Below are 17830 nucleotides of genomic sequence, written 5' to 3' on the forward strand. Positions count from 1 at the left end.
TATGCCAAAAATCATTTGGATATTAAGTAAAGATCATGTTCCATTAAGATATCTTGTAAATTTCCTACTACAAATATATCAAAGTTTAATCTTTGATTAGTAATATGCATTGCTAAAAACTTCATTTGGAAAATTTCAAAGGTGTTTTTTTTTTTTTTTTTTTTTTTTAACTTGTGTTTGTGTGTTTAGTGAAAGTTGAGATGCTGGAAACATGTTAATTTTTATTTAGAGTAAAATCACTTAAACACACATCATGTCACATTGTAATTACAGCTTCTGAACCTGGAAGTATTGCAGAAAATATATATTGTTTGCAGAAATTTGACTTGCTACCTGTACATTTGCTCAGTGTGCAGTTTATGTCAGTAGCTCTTGAATTTTTTTGACTTGATGTAGGTGAATAAGTTTCCTTTGGTACATCTGATGTAATGAAAATTTTATACAATTTTTTTGACATTTTAATCTATGGACATTCCTATTTTTTGTATATTTTACTGTTCAAGACTCTAGACATTTCTCACTCTTTTTAAGTAATAAATTTGAAATACTTAGATCATGTTTACTGGATAAGTATTACTGCAAGGAACGTTTATACTCACAATTTCTAGCCAATAATATATTTTAGAGCTTTAAAAGCGACAGTTTACCCAAAAATGAAAATTACCACATCATTTACTCACCCTCAAGACAAGGTGTATATGACTTTCTTCTTTCAGATGAACACAATCTGAGTTACATTAAAAAATGTCCTGACTCTTCCAAGCTTTATAATGGCAGTGAATGGGTTCAAAAGTCCAATAAAGTGCATCTATCCATCATAAAAAGTACTCCACACAGCCCCAGGGGGTTAATAAAGGCCTTCTGAAGCAAATTGATGCATTTGTGCAAGAAAAATATTCATATTTAAAACTTTAAATTAGATTAGATTTAGAAAAATGTCAGAGGATTTCGATATAGGCCAAGAGGAGACTGGTTTTCCTTTGCTGTAAGCAAAACTTGGTTCTCACAAGACTAAAATATAGCGCTATGTCAACTTTATATATGTCATCCACTGGAACGCCACTCTCTCTTGAATGTGCATACGACAGTTAGCAGAAGCTAGACATTATGGTTTATAAAGATTTATATATGGATGTTTTTCTTACGCAAACACACTTCAGAAGGCCTTTATTAACGCCCTAGAGCCGTGTGGAGTACTTTTTATGATGAATGGATGCACTTTATTGGACTTTAAAATCTCAACACACATTCACTGCCATTATAAAGCTTGGAAGAGCCAGGACATTTTTTAATAGAACTCCAATTGCATTCATCTGAAAGAAGAAAGTCATATACATTAAGGATGGTTTGATTGGTTGGTGAGTAAATCGTGGGGTAATTTTCCTTTTTGAATGATATATCCCTTTAAATCGCTTGAAAATGTGTACATTCATTATAAAAAAAGATTTTAAGATTTTATATTACTTTTAAAAATGAAGCTACTATATCCAGATTTTTCAAGACAACTTAAAATAAGAAATATCTTGCTTTTTTATATATAATTTTAAGTCATCATTAGAAGTCTGCTGAGGCTGCCTAGTGAGCATTGACCTCTGAAGTGAAACCCACTGGTATTCCTGTAGTACATATGTGACCCTGGTCCACAAAACCAGTCTTGAGTAGCATGGGTATATTTGTAACAATAGCCAGAAAAAATACATTATTTGGGTCAAAATTATTGATTTTTCTTTTATGCCAAAAATCATTAGGATATTAAGTAAAGATCCATATGTAAACATTCCATAAAGATATTTTGTAAATTTTAGACTGTACATATGTGACCCTGGACCACAAAACCAGTCATAAGGTTAAATTTGACAAAACTGAGATTTATACATCATATGAAAGCTCAATAAATAAGCTTTCTATTGATATATGGTTTTAGGATCGGACAATATTTGGCTGAGATACATCTATTTGAAATCAGAAATCTGAGGATGCAAAAAAATCAAAAAGACTGAGAAAATCACCTTTAAAGTTGTCCAAATTAGGTTCTTAACAATGCATATTACAAATCAAAAATTACATTTTGATATGTTTACAGTAGGAATTTTACAAAAAATCTTCATGGAACATGAACTTTACTTAATTTCTTAATGATTTTTGGCATAAAAGAAAAATCAAAAATTTTGACCCATGCAATGTATTTTTGGCTCTTGCTACAAATATACCCCAGCGACTTAAGACTGGTTTTGTGGTTCAGGGTCACATATATCAAAACATAATTTTTGATGAGTAATATGCATTGCTAAGAACTTCATTTGGACTTTAAATGTGATTTTCCCAGTATTTAGATTTTTGTGCACCCTCAGATTCCAGATTTTCAAATAGTTGTATCTCAGCCAAATATTCGGTCACACTTTATATTAGGTGGCCTTAACTATTATGTACTTGCATCAAAAAATAAGTACAATGTACTTAATGTGCTCATATTGCATTGCAAAACACTATTGTTTCTATTAAGGTGGGATATGGGTAAGGTTAGGGACAGGTTTGGTGGTTTGGATAGGTTTAAGGGTGGGTTAGGGTGTAAGGGTTGGTTCAACAGTGGTAATTGCAGAAATGAATTACAAATGTAATTACATATAGGTTTTTAAAAATATATAAATACAATGTAAAACATGTATGTACACAATAAGTACATTGTACCAAATGATTAATTTAAATGTAAGTACATAGTAGTTAAGGCCACCTAATATTCATATCCCAACAAATCATACAACAATAGAAAGCTTATTTATTCAGCTTTCAAATGGTGTATATATGATTACTGGATGTCACTATGAATTAAAAATGTAAGACATGTAAGATGAACGTTACCACACTGATGAAGTGACCAAAGCGGTTTCTTTGAAAAGAAGTTTTCAGGAAAGACATTATTGAATTTCTTCTACATATCGATTCCCAGAATCCCAAGCATAGTAATGGTTTTGTCAGTTTCTGGTTTCTGTTCCACCGTAGTCTGTGGTCATTCCAACACTAAACTTAAGTTGTTAACACGGTTAAGGATAAGAGTAGGAGATTATGGGTAATTTAAAAGAGGTCTTGCGCAGAAAGTGTCGAGTCATGCTGTCATTGCAGCCTGGCTGTTTGTCTTCTGTTTTCTTTGATAAATGTTTGTGGTTAAAAATGAGCAACCAAAACCACAAAGTACTGTAATGACCTAGTATTCAACCATCGTGACGCAGTGTTACTACATCTCACTTCTCACCTAAAACGCTATTTATTTATTTTAATAAATGCATTTATTTTTACATAAAATTTAGATTGTCTACCCCTTTTTCATGCTTTCGTTCTTTCATTCACTTACAGGTGTTTCTGCAAATCATCGGAGTCATTGCTGTGGCTTCCTCTGTCATCCCTTGGATTCTGATTCCTGTGCTCCCTCTGTTGATCAGCTTCTTGTTTCTACGCCGCTACTTCCTGCGGACATCACGAGATGTCAAGCGCATTGAATCCACTAGTAAGTGTCTCCAATGTTCTCCTGTCAAATCTGAGAATAATAGTATCTGCAACAATGGTTCTTCAGAGCATCTTTGCTGTGTTGCTAACAGTGTGTTTGCATTCTTACAGCTCGAAGTCCTGTATTCTCCCATCTGTCGTCTTCACTGCAAGGCCTCTGGACCATTCGTGCCTTTAAAGCTGAGGAAAGATTTCAGCAAACATTTGATGCCCATCAGGATCTGCACTCAGGTTGGTAAAAGACTTAGATTAGCTGTTGGCTTTAATCATGTGTTGTTTAAAATATTATCTGTGCTTCTACAGAGGCCTGGTTCCTGTTCTTGACCACTTCACGCTGGTTCGCTGTACGATTGGATGGAATGTGTTCCATCTTTGTGACCATCACAGCCTTCGGATGTCTTCTTCTTAAAGACAGTAAGATATCCAGCTCACGCTACTTAGCAAAACACAATGCTTAAGGATAGTTTATAGTGACAGTGTGCTGAATACTGAGCGCTGGGACAACACAGGCTGCACAACTATTGTAAATATTATACATTTCTCAATATCTGATAAATAAGCTGTTAAAATGATCATTCAAAAATGCATGTGTACACCGCCATTCAAAAGACTTGTAATGTTTTTTAAAAGAAGTCTATATTCTCATCAAGGCTGCATTTTTTTTTTTTTTTTCAAAAATACAGAAAAAAGACTAATATTGTGAAATATAAAATAATGGTTTCTATTTTAATATACTTTAAAATATGATTTAATCCTGTGATGCAAAGCTGAATTTTCATCAGCCATTACTCCAGTCTTAAGTGTCATGATTCTTCAGAAATCATTATAATATGGCGATTTATTTTTAGAAATATCTATGTTGGCAACAGCTATTTTTTTTGGAACCTGTGATACTTTTTTTTAGAATTCTTTGATGAATAAAATGTTAAAAAGAACAGCATTTATTAAAAAAATACATATTTTCTGACAATATAAGTCTTTGCTATCACTTTTTATCAGTATAAAACATCCTTGCTGAAAAGATTTTTAAATAAATGCTTTTCTCTTGTCAATAAACTCTTTTCTCTTGTCAATAAACTCTATAAAAAGTATCAGGTTCCCAAAAAATATTAAGCAGTACAAATGTTTTCAACATTAATAATAAATCAGCATATTAGAATGATTTCTGAAGGATCATGTGACACTGAAGACTGGAGTAATGATGCTGAAAATTTAGCTTAGATCACAGGAATAAATTAGATTTTAATCTATATTAAAATAGAAAAACATTATTTTAATTTGTAATAATATTGCACAATATTACTTTTTTTCTGTATTTTGATCAAATAAACACAGCCTTAGTGAGCATAAGAAACATCTTTTAAAAAACATTAAAACTCTTACTAATCCCACACTTTTGAATGGCAATGTATAACACATTAAAGACACATTAAATTGATCTGAAAAGACATGTTGAAATGTTACAAAAGATTTCTGTTTCAAATAAATCCCTTCTTTTCATTTTTCTATTCATCTCAAAATCCTGAAAAAGTTATCACAATTTCTGAAAACTATTAAGCAGCACAATTGTCTTCAACATTATTATTATTAATAATAATAATAAGTGTTTCATGAGCACCAAATCTAGAATTATTTCTGACTGATCTTGTGACACTAAATATTAAGTTGCAGAAAATTCAGGAATAAATTAAATTTCAAAACATAGAAGCAGCTATTTAGTTGGTATAATATTTCATAATATTACTTGTACATATGATCAAATAAATGGCTAAAGGTACACTGTCCTTGAATTTTTAAACTGTAGTGTGTGTATAGGTTCATATGTTGTTTTATTTTTCTACATGAAGCATGAACTGATAATGTCATACTTCTGAAACAATTTAAAAAGTCCACTGGGATCAGTGGGAAATGTCCTTATAGGAGTTTTAGATCTTTGTTTCAAATCCATATTTTCATGCCAGTGAAGTCTCCTTTTTTGAGAACACTGATCATGTCTGGTTCTCACAGGTATGAAGGCGGGGGATGTGGGATTGGCCTTGTCGTATGCAGTCACTCTAATGGGAATGTTCCAGTGGGGCGTTAGACAGAGTGCTGAGGTGGAGAACATGGTAAGAACCTATTACTCTGTCAGCTATAAAGTTCCTTTCAGGCTGATGCACATAGTATGGATTACTGCCTTTGAAGATAGATGTCTGCACTTCCAATCAAAAGTTTTTTTATATTTTAGTCTCTTCTGCTCACCAAGCCTGCATTTATTTGATCCAAAGTACAGCAAAAACAGTACAATTTTGAAATGTTTACTATTTTAAAAAATTGCTGTTTACTATTTGAAAATATTCTGAAATGTAATGTATTCCAGTTATTTCAAAGCTGCATTTTTAGCATCATTACTCCATTCTTCAGTGTCACATGATCCTTCAGAAATCATTTTAATATTCTGTTTTGCTGTTTAAAACACATTATTATTATTATTATGATAATGATGATGTTAAAAACAGAACTGAATTTATTTCAAATCTTTTGTACATTATAAATGTCTTCATCGTCACATTTGATTAATTTGATTACTTTAAAGCAACCTTGTTAAGTCCTTTCTTTCCCCCAGAAAAAAGTAATTATACTGATTCCAAGCTTTTGAATGGTATGGTGTATAATGTTACAACAGCTTTTTATTTTAGATAAATGATGACCTTTGGATCTCTCTATTCATCAAAAAAATCTGAAAAAATGTACTCAAGTGTTTTAAATATTGATAATGAACAGCAAATCAGAATATTAGAATGATTTCTGAAGGATCATGTGACACTAAAGACTTAGCTTTGAACACAGGAATAAATTATATTTTTAAATATATTCAAATAGAAAACAGCTATTTTAATTAGTAAATATATTTAAAAATTGTACTGTTATTGCTGTACCTTGGAATCAAATAAATATAGGCTTGGCGAGCAGAAGAGACTTCTTTAAAATACATAAAAAAATTAAAAATAAAAACCTTTGACTGTTGTGTTTATAAAAACAAAGCTAAACTGATTCATATTTTAAATCTACAAGTTAAACCCCTCAACAATTCATAAACTGATTTGCTTTGTCCTTCTAGATGACGTCAGTGGAGAGAGTTGTTGAATACACAGAGCTCGAAAGCGAAGCACCTTGGGAAACTGATAAACGCCCCCCTCCCGAATGGCCAAATCGGGGCCTGGTAACCTTCGACAAGGTCAACTTCTCCTACAGTTCTGATGGACCCGTTGTCCTCAAGAACATCTCGGCCATGTTCAGACCCAGAGAGAAGGTAAGTCCAGCACCGCAGCTCCAAAGCATAATGTGGTGCGTCTGTCTGAACATGTGCAGTGATGTTTTCTGCTCTGCTTTGATTAGGTTGGGATTGTTGGAAGGACCGGTGCAGGGAAAAGCTCCCTGATTTCAGCGCTGTTCCGTCTAACGGAACCAGAGGGAAAAATCTTGGTGGATGGAGTGTTGACCTCAGAGATCGGCCTGCACGACCTCCGCCAGAAGATGTCGATCATCCCGCAGGATCCCGTGCTGTTCACTGGAACCATGAGGAAGAACCTGGACCCCTTCGGCCAGCACTCGGACCATGACTTATGGAACGCTCTGGAAGAGGTGAACACACACTTATACACTGTGATAGAGGGGCAAAAATCAGAAATTAGCATTTTACTATTGTCAGTTCCATCGTCCTGAAGTCAATGTGTTTTTGGTTTATATCTGAAATATGGTCTATGGTTAAAGGAGCAGTTCACTTCCAGAACAAAAATTTACAGATAATGTACTTGCCCCGTTGTCATCCAAGATGTTCAAATTTCTTTTCGTCAGTCATAAAGAAATTCGTTTTTTTGAGGAAAACCTTTTAGGAATTTTCTCCATATAGTGGACTTCAATAGTGCCCATGAGTTTGAACTTCCAAAATGCTGTTTCAGTGCAGCTTCAAAGGGCTCGAAACAATCACAGCCAAGAAATAAGAGTCTTATCTAGTGAAACCATCTGTTTCTAATAGGGATGCACCGGATGTTTGGCAACCGAACATGACGTGACGTGATCAAATAGAGGTGTGCATCATATTTATTCAATGGATAGCCTTTTAAGGTTTCATCGCAATTCTTGTATTTCAGTCCCCACATTTAAGACCACCTGAAATCATAATTAAGACTTTCTTAACCCCTAATAACACTGCAGTCATCGATGAAAATTAAGAGCTTAATTTCAAGAACTGACTTTCAAAAACAACCCTTACACAAAATAAGTTCCATTTTATTTTTTTCCCACCATGTTCGGGGCACAAGAAAAATATTAGGGGACTAAATTAATATCAGCGGATGAAGTATAATCGTCTCTCATTGTCTCTGAGAGAATGCAGGTCAGATGCTGAAAGCGCTGTCAGTTTTTACTTTCACTTTAACATATTGCGCAGTTTTTACGTTGCTTGTGTGATATCCATTGGCTCACCTCCATGGTTTAAAGCATAAATATTTATAAAAATGCAGTATATACAGAAAAGACATATCTTTAAAATATTGTGACGTAACACCAACGTAAAGCCATTGTTTTTCACTCACTGAAAGCTACATCTGTCTCGATCTCTGCTCTCATCACTGCGCGCACGACTGCAGACACACCCCCTCTTGAAATTTCGGCATTACAAATTTTGCAAATCGCTATCCGTGGGTCTTTCTCAGATATACTGAAATACGCCCACACCGCAGACGTGTTGCTTCAGACAAGCACGTGCAGGCCGCGGTTTCTGTTTGCGTCAACATGCTGTTTCGGCCGTGTTGTTTCGGTGATAAAAATCTTTGGGACGAAAACCGAAAATGCACTTTTGGGCCATTTTCGGCCAAAAATTTTCGGTGGCCGAATATTCGGTGCATCCCTACAAAAATTATTACAAGCACCGACAGAGAGAGACTGTTTAGTATCGCATCACATGTCTTCCATGAGAAGAGAAAGGGCTGGTTGTTGCTGGTTACTGTTTGATGACTGGAATCGCGAAAGTAGTAAATAAACTACAGAACGTTATGTTGGCTAATACACGCACTAATTAATTGCACTAATAAATCTGCTAGTACTGAGGTCGTCTTGCAGGTTTCCGTCAAAATAAAAGTCAACAATCATAAAAGTTAGTATTGTAATTTTACTGTTGTTCTGTAAAATAAAACAAAACAAAAAAATAATAATGATAACAATCATTACAACAGCTCTATTAATACAGTTATTATAACATTCTCCTTTGCTCAGCAAGGCTGCATTTATTTGTACATTAAAAAACACATGCCTGATTCAAAAAGGGGGTTTTAAAAATGGCCAAAGAATATTATTTTACTAACTTAATCATTTTAAGTTAAATTGTGCTTTGTTGGTAGGCTATAATGTCAAAATGTTAAAAATGTACAGTTTTAAATAAATATTTTTAAATTGTTGTTTTGTAATTGATTTTTTTTTCTTTGAAAAGCAAGACAAAACTGTAAAAAGCAAATATTGGCTATTTAATTTATACAATGGTGAAAAAAATTGGCAAAATACATGGAGGAAAAACAAGAAAAACCGTGTTCTGTAATCAGCCTTCGGCCCTTTTCATTTCGGTGCATCCCTAGTTTCTAAAATAAATAAATAAATAAATAAAAAATAAATAATATACTTTTTAACTTCAAATGCTCGTCTTTTCTAGCTCTGCGTGACAACATTTTTAACTCTGTGTATTCCGGTTTTATTTAGTTTACTTTTTTGTAAAGAGCGTTTGACCTTTTTTTGCAAGTTTACTTCGTAAACACTGGGTTGGTACTTCTGCAGCGAAGTAGGACGATTTTGGAGGAGAACACGAGATGGGAGTTTTTTGACATAACCTAACTGTATTGACCCGGATTACACAGAGTACGCATGCACATGGCAGAGCTAAACAAGATGAGCATTTGAGGTTAAAATGTATATACATTTTTATTTTTTTAAGAAAACGACCCTTATTCCTCAGCTGGGATCATTTAGAGCCCTTTTAAGCTGCATTTAAACTGCATTTTGGAAGTTCAAACTTGTGGGCACAATTGAAGTCCACTATATGGAGATCATTCCTGAAATGTTTTCCTCAAAAACATTACTACTGAAGAAAGAAATGCATGAACATCTTGGATGACAATGGGGTGAGTAGATTATCTGTACATTTTTGTTCTAGAAGTGACTTACACCTTTAACACATGCTCAATGCGTTTCAAGTTTTATTCTACATCAGAAAATACATTAGTAAATTCACAATTTTTTAAGCGTTTACTTGTCTTGGATGTTGCTAAGAAGTGTGTTAATGGGTCTACAGAGGTTTTCTGTGATTTTAAACGTCTTCACAAGATTTGTGACATTAAGATCTTGTTTAAATGGGTTCATGAATCTATTTTCTGATGTGACCTTTCCCCCAGTGAATTGATGTTATGATTATTGACGTAATACACTATTAAGTGATCTCAAAGTCCAGCTCATGGAATGAATCTGTGCTTTGTTTGCTCAAAGGTCCAGCTGAAGGCTGCTGTGGAGGAGTTGCCTGGTAAACTCGAGACAGAACTGGCTGAGTCTGGATCAAACTTCAGTGTGGGTCAGCGGCAGCTTGTCTGTTTAGCTAGGGCCATTCTGAGGAAGAACCGGGTTCTCATCATCGATGAGGCCACTGCAAATGTGGATCCTCGGTGAGTCCTTTACCTAGCTAACTTCGACCTGACTCTTAAGATTACCCATACAAATGAATATAGACACTATAAGAGCTATAACAGAAATGTGTGTGCTCTACAGGACGGACGGGCTGATCCAGAAAACCATCCGTGACAAGTTTAGGGAATGCACTGTCCTCACCATTGCACACAGACTCAACACCATCATAGACAGCGACCGCATCCTGGTGAGTGCAGAGATGGAGAGCTCTTTATCATTATGCATTCAGGTCCATTATGAGCTGGAAGAGATGTGCAAAACAATTTTAGGACAGGAACCAACATTTGCAAATGAGCCAAGACTATCAAAATTCACATTATTAACTTTTTTCTTTTTTTAAGAAAGAGACATATAACTATTCACAAAAAAACGCTGTTTGGGTCAATTTTAATAAACTCACAATTGCAAATTATAAAATCAGAATTGCATATTATAAAGTCACAATTGCAAGTTATGGAGTCAGAAATGTAAGATATAAACAATTCTAACTTTTTTCAGAATTGTGTGAAATAAACTCAAAATTGCGAGTTATAAAGTCAGAATTGTGTGATAGAAACTCACAACCGCGAATTATAAATTTAGAATTGCAAGATATATATATATATATATATATATAGTCATAATTGTGAGTTATAAAGTCATAAATGTAAGATATAAACAATTCGGACTTTATTTCAGAATTGCGTGATAGAAACTCAAAATTGCGAGTTACAAAGTCAATTGCGCAATTCTTTTTATCACAAATTCAAATTTGTATCTTGCAATTCTGGCTATTTCTTTCACAATTGTGAGTTTATATCACGCAATTATTGTTTTCTTAGAATTGTGAGATTGCAATTACAAGTTAAAAAGTCAAATTTTCAGTGTGGAAAAAAGGCCGATATGTTTTCAGAATAGCGAGTTTATATCTCACAATTCTGACTTTATAACTTGCAATTGCAAGTTTTTGTCACGCAATTCTGAGAAAAAAAGATTTTCACGCTTATATCGTGCAATTCTGACTTAATTTCTAAACATTGCAAGTTTATATAAAAATTCTGAGAAAAAAAATCAGAATTGCAAGATATAAACTCACAATTCTGACTTTTTCTCAGAATTGCGTTTCTCAGAGTGATAAATGTCAGAATTGCAAGATAAAAACTCGCAATTCTGACTTTTGTGAGTTTACATTGCGCAGTTTTTTTTCCTCGGAATTGTGAGATATAAACTTGCAATTGCAAAAGGGAAAAAAGACTGATATGTTCTCAGAATTGCAGGGTTATATCTCACAGTTCTGACTTTATAACTTGCAATTGAAAGTTTCTGTCACACAATTCTAAGATAAAGTCAGATTTGCAAGTTTGTGAAATACAAACTCACAATTCTGACTTTTTTATCAGAATTGCAAGGTAAAACCTCGGAATTCTGACTTTTTTCTCACAAATGCGAGTTTGTATCTTGCAATTCTGACTTTAATTCTGACTCTAATTCTTAATATATTGCACTTTTTTCTCAGGAAAAATATAAACTCGTAATTGTTAGAAAAAAAGTCAGAATTGCAAGATACAAACTTACAAATCTGACTTTTTTCTCAGAATTGCAAGATAAAAACTCAGAATTCAGACTTTTTTTCTCGCAAATGCGAGTTTGTATCTTGCAATTCTGACTTTTTTCTAACAATTGTGAGTTTATATTTTTCCTGGGAAAAAAGTGCAATATATAAACTCATAATTGCAAAGTATAAAGTCAGTATTGTGATATGAACTTGCAAATCTGACTTTTTTCTCTGAATTGCGTGACAACTTGCAATTGCATGTTCTCAATTCTGAAAACTCAATTCTGACTTTTTTCTCGCAGTTGTGAGTTTACATCTCACAATTCTTATTCCTCAGTATTTCGAGATATAAACTTGCAGTGGTGAATTATAAAGTCCAGTTTTGAGGGAGAAAAAGACTTCTATGTTCTCAGAATTGCAAGTTTATATCTCACAATTCTGACTTTATAACTTGCATTTGCAAGAATCTGTCACACAATTCTAAGATTAAAGGGATAGTTCACCCAAAAATGAAAATTTGATGTTTATCTGCTTACCCCTAGGGCATCCAAGATGTAGGCGACTTTGTTTCTTCAGAAGAACACAAACAAAGATTTTTAACGAAAACCGGTGCAATTTGCATGCCTAATAATGGAAGTGGATGGGCACCAGACCTTTAAAAGTAAAAAAAATGCACAGACAAATCCAAATTACACCCTGTGACTCGTAACGATACATTGATGTCCTAAGACATGAAACGATCAGTTTTTGCGAGAAACTGAACAGTATTTATTTCATTTTTTACCTTTGATTCACAGCCACGTCCATCTGTCATGAGCACAAGCTTGTCATCCGGCTCGTTATACGTGAACGCGTTCTGGCGTAGTATATGCAAACTCCGTAAGGGGAAATCGGTGAAAAGTCTCGGATGAGTTTGCGCAAGCAAACGTAATCTTTTAGCTTTAAATCGGTTTGAACAATCAGGATAAGCACAAGTAATTACCATTTTGAATAGCCGCTATACCCACAGTCTGTGTGCACTGTGTAAACAATGAGTGTCGTATACACGCGATAGATCACTTCGCTGTTTGCGTATTCTACGCCAGAGCGCGTTCACATGTCACGAGCCGGATGCTAAACTCGTGCTCATGACAGATGGACGTGGCTGTGTATCAAAGGTAAAAAATTATATAAATACTGTTCAGTTTCTCGCAAAAACAATCGTTTCGTGTAATGTCACAAGCCGCAGGGTGTAATTTGGATTTGTCTGTGCATGTTTTTGTTCACTTTTAAAGGCCTGGTGCCCATCCACTCCCATTATTTGGCTGGCAGACTGCACCGGTTTTCGTTAAAAATCTTCGTTTGTGTTCTGCTGAGGAAATAAAGTCACCTACATCTTGGATGCCCTGGGGGTAAGCAGATAAACATCAAATTCTCATTTTTGGGTGAACTATCCCTTTAAGTCAGATTTGCAAGTTTGTGAGACATAAACTCACAATTCTGGCTTTTTTTTATCAGAATTGCAAAATAAAAATTTTTTTTCTTTCAAATGCGAGTTTGTATCTTCCAATTCTGACTTTTTTCTAACAATTGTGAGTTTATATTTTTCCTGGGAAAAAAAGTACAATGTATAAACTCATAATTGCAAGGTATAAAGTCAGAATTGCAAGGTATAAACTTGCAAACTTGACTTTTTTCTCAGAATTGAGTGACAAAAACTTGCAATTGCAGGTTCTCAATTCTCAAAACTGAATTCTGATAATTGTGAGATATAAACCTTGTTATGGCGGGTGATGAAGTCCAGTTTTAAGGGGGGGAAAGACTGATATGTTCTCAGAATTGCGAGTTCTAAGAAAATTCTGAGGAAAAAGGAATTGTGAGATTGTATATTGCAGTTCTAACTTTCAATTGCAAGTTTGAAAAAGAACCAGATTTCAAAGCCTCAAAAACACGTTTGTTTTTCTCACAGGTTCTGGACGCAGGTCGTATCCACGAGTATGACGCCCCCCACATACTCTTACAGAACCACAGTGGGATCTTCTACAAGATGGTGCAGCAGACAGGAAAGGCAGAAGCGGCCTCTCTGCTGCAGACCGCCAAACAGGTGAGCACAGGAGCGCAGGTTAATATCGACGTGAAGTCTCCCGTCCGTGTCGCCCTGTCCGATCGCCAAATATGTGCCACATGTACCTGTGCCAGAAACCCACAATACAGTGTGTTTGAAAGAGCCCAGGCCTTTGTGCTGTCAGTCAGTATTAGATTCCCCCTCCTCAGCGGCATGTTGTTCTCCCTTCGGATCGGGTTCCTCTCCGCCTCCTTCAACCAGTGAGCTCATTCTCTGCGCCGGCCCCTCTGGAGCTGACCGCCGGGGCTTTCAAGCACACATCTACCTGATATTAGACCACTCCGCCATTGTGCCGTCTGAATGCCGGCTCAATTGAGAGTATATCTGATAGTGTGGCCAACTGTTTGTCGGCCATGCTTTGTGTTGTTGGGACTTTTTCTCCGTGTATCTGTGGGGGGTGGGGGTGGGGGACGAACACCAGGTGCTTTTTCTTCTTTTTGTCTTTACGCTCATTGTTAGCCATGGGTGCTTTTAAATACAATGAGAGGTTTTGATTACTGCATAATAATGATATTAAATAAGAGGGGATTTTTACGTCCATTCAGCCTGCTGTGTTCCATCCCCTGTGTTTAGAAAAGCATTGTCAGGGAAGGTTTGGGAACAGAGTGACGCCTTTTATCCGTTTCCAGGTCTCATTAAAGGGTCACATATGCTACTAGTCAAAACGTTTGGAATGATTACAATTTTTAATGTCTTTGTAAGACGTCTGTGTTTTTTGTTTTTTTTTTTGTTAAAAATCCATTAATATTATTACAGTTTAAATAAATCTTTTCTAATTGATTATATTTTAAAATGTAATTTATTTATGTGATGCAAAGCTGAATTTTTAGCATCATTACTCCAGTCTTCAGTTACTCTAATATGCTGATTAGCTGCTCAAGAAACATTTCTGATTATAATTGGTGTTCAAAACAATTGTTCTGCATAATATTTTTGTGGAAACTGTGATGCATCAGCATTCAAAAGATCTGAAAACAAGAAATTAAATTATTTACTTTCAGTTGATTGAAAGTGACAAAGTCATTTATAATGTTGCAAAAGAAAATCTGTTTTCAAAGAAATGCTGTTTTGAACGTTCTGTTAATCAAAGAATGCTGAAAAAAATATCTTTTCCAAAAAACTATTAAGCAGCAAAACAGTTTTCAACATTAATGATGATGATTTAGATGATTAACATTAATGATGATAAAAACAATGATTTCTGAAGGATCATGTGACACTGAAGGAGTATTGCTGCTGAAAATTCAGCTTTGCATCACACAAATAAATTACATTTTAAAATCTAATCAATTAGAAAACAATTATTTTTAATTGTAATATTATTTCATAATATTACAGTTTTTATTGTATTTCTAGTCAAATAAATGCAGCTTTAGTGAGCATTAGTGAGACTTGCACTACTGGTCAAAAGTTTTTGAACAGTAAGATTTTTAATGTTTTTTTAAAGAAATCTCTTCTGCTCACCAAGCCTGCATTTATTTGACCCAAAGTACAGCAAAAACAGTACAATTTTGAATTATTTGTACTATTTAAAATAACTGTTTTCTACTTGAATATATGTTAAAATATGTTTTATTTCTGTGATTTCAATGCTGAATGTTTAGCATCATTACTCCAGTCACATGATCCTTCAGAAATCATTCTAATGTTCTGATTTGCTGCTCAAAAATATTGTTTTATTATGTTGAAAATAGCTGAGTAGAATTTTTTCAGGTTTCTTTGATGACTAGAAATTTCAGAAGAGCAGCATTTATCTGAAATGGAAATCTTTTGTAATCTTTTTGTGTCTTTATCATCACTTTTGATCAATTTAAAGCATCCTTGCTAAATAAAAGCATTCATTTCTATAATATCTTTTCTCCAAAAAAAAAAATTGTACTATGAAAAATGTTATAATGTTACAAAAGCTTGTTATTTTGAATAAATGCTGATTTTTGGATCTTTCTGTTCATTAAAGAATCCTAAAAAAATTGTACCCAACTCTTTTAAATATTGATTAATAATGTTTCTTGAACAGTAAATACAAAAAAACAGCATATTAAAATGATTTCTGAAGAATGACTGGAGTACTGATGCTGAAAATTCAACTTTGAAATCATAGGAATAAATTACATTTTAAAATATAATCAAATAGAACGCTGTTATTTTAAATAGTAAAAATATTTCACAATGTTACAGCTTTTGTCATATTTTGGATCAAATAAAAGCAGGCTTGGTGAGCAAAATAGACTTTTAAAAAACATTAAAAATCCTACTATTCAAAAACTTTTGACTGGTAGTGTATATTAAAGAAATATTAAAAATCTGAATCCAAACTTTTCTCTTTCTTTTCATTCACAGGCGTACATGAACCGCAGTCCGGCCCACCAGCTCAACGGCTTTGCCACCACAGGAGATGGCAGCTTGGTTATCTTCGAGACTGCTTTATAACAGCCCATGAAGTGCCTGATGTACACAGCGCACAGCTACGGCCAGCATCCTCCTCCTGCGGAGGGCAGCGGGCACAAGTTCTGCCTCCTCGCCCAAAACACCAGGCTGAGCGGAGCCAGAGACGCGTGTATGCGCTCTCACTGAACGACTCCAGAGAGGACTTCATACACCAGCGCTCCGATGTCTCCAGTATGATAGGCTAAAGATTGTACACCACTGTATATTACGATTATTAATATGTGCCTTAATGTGTATGTGTAGAACCAGGACTGCTAGGGGCCAAAGAGATAGCTTGCCTTTGCTCAAATGAAGCACTATACTATGAGCTAGACTAATTTAGTTTTCCCGGTGCCTTTATACTACGTGAATCTTAATGGCTGCTGATTCTGACAGCAACAGTAAGGCCTTATGAGGACGACACTGTACCGAGAGGGCTTTAAAAAGTGGAACAGCATCTATTTTGTGTATTTATTATTATTTGTGATTCTGACACTCCTTATGCCTTAATAAAAAAAATCACTTTTCAGAACCAGCTTAAAGAAAAACATTTGCTGGAAACAATCATTCTGTGATGCTGAATTGATTCAGAGAAATCTTGTGCAAACGTTCTTGTGCAATACAAACTGTTATGTTTAATGTGCCCATTTAATGTAATGCTGTCCCTGATTTCCTTGAACTTAAAAAAAAAAAGTTTTATTTTTATAATTAGTTTTGTGAATCTGTAAGAATGAAAGGGATGTTAAGTGACTGCACAAAGCGCACAGACACCAGTTAAGCACTGCTGTTTCTTGTCTTGAATTTTTTTTTTAATGTTGTCTTTTTTATGGTTTCATTTTTGTTTTATGGAGAGGTAAAGAAAAAGAGAAAGTTGCAGTACCAGCCACTAAAGAGTTTTGTGAAATGCAGTTTAGCCCAACAGCTTTATTTAAATCAAATCAATGAATTCAGTGTTTTTTTTTAACTTCTTAGTTATTTGTTTGAGAATTAAGTTAAATGTTTGTTGTCATATCCCATCTGGGTTTGTGTTCTGTTTGAATTGACAGCATGGTTCCTGCTGGTTGGAAGAATCAGTGTTTGCTGTTCAAAAGTCAAAAGTACATGTTTGTATTCTTTGCATTTATGTTAAAATGTGCATTTGCCATTGTTCATGTCAGATTCTTGTATTTGGATTAAACCACTTGAAATCAGTCAAAACATCTCTTTTTTTTATGAAAACAGTTTAAGTCAAAAGTGTACATACACCTTGCAGAATCTGCAAAATATTAATTATTTACCAAAATCAGAGGATCATACAAAATGCATGTTCATTTTTTTAGTTAGGACTGACCTGAATAAGATATTTCACATAAAAGATATTTACATTTAGTCCACAAAAGAAAATAATACATACGCTTGATACTTAATTCTGTGTTGTTGCTGAATTATCCACTTTTTTTTGTTGTTGTTGTTGTTTAGTGATAGTTGTTCATGAGTCCCTTGTTTGTCCTGAACAGTTAAACTGCCCGCTGTTCTTCGGAAAAATCCTTCAGGTCCCACAAATTCTTTGGTTTTCA

The 17830-nt window shown here is 34.5% G+C and overlaps 1 protein-coding gene across 1 annotated transcript in view; it reads left to right on the forward strand.

Moving 5' to 3' along the window:
* The window catches only part of abcc4 (ATP binding cassette subfamily C member 4 (PEL blood group)), a 55302-nt gene extending 37843 nt beyond the window's left edge, over positions 1–17459 (forward strand). The window contains exons 21-30 of the mRNA XM_073851198.1: positions 3352–3502; positions 3613–3732; positions 3805–3915; positions 5509–5609; positions 6602–6793; positions 6880–7125; positions 10015–10187; positions 10291–10396; positions 13692–13826; positions 16188–17459. Coding sequence (XP_073707299.1) covers positions 3352–3502; positions 3613–3732; positions 3805–3915; positions 5509–5609; positions 6602–6793; positions 6880–7125; positions 10015–10187; positions 10291–10396; positions 13692–13826; positions 16188–16277 — 1425 coding nt within the window. The 3' untranslated portion in view covers positions 16278–17459. The remainder of the gene's footprint in view (positions 1–3351; positions 3503–3612; positions 3733–3804; positions 3916–5508; positions 5610–6601; positions 6794–6879; positions 7126–10014; positions 10188–10290; positions 10397–13691; positions 13827–16187) is intronic.
* Positions 17460–17830: the final 371 nt, after the last annotated feature.

The sequence above is a fragment of the Garra rufa genome, chromosome 12 (assembly GCF_049309525.1).
Source record: "Garra rufa chromosome 12, GarRuf1.0, whole genome shotgun sequence".
In the NCBI taxonomy this organism is placed as follows: Eukaryota; Metazoa; Chordata; class Actinopteri; order Cypriniformes; family Cyprinidae; genus Garra; species Garra rufa.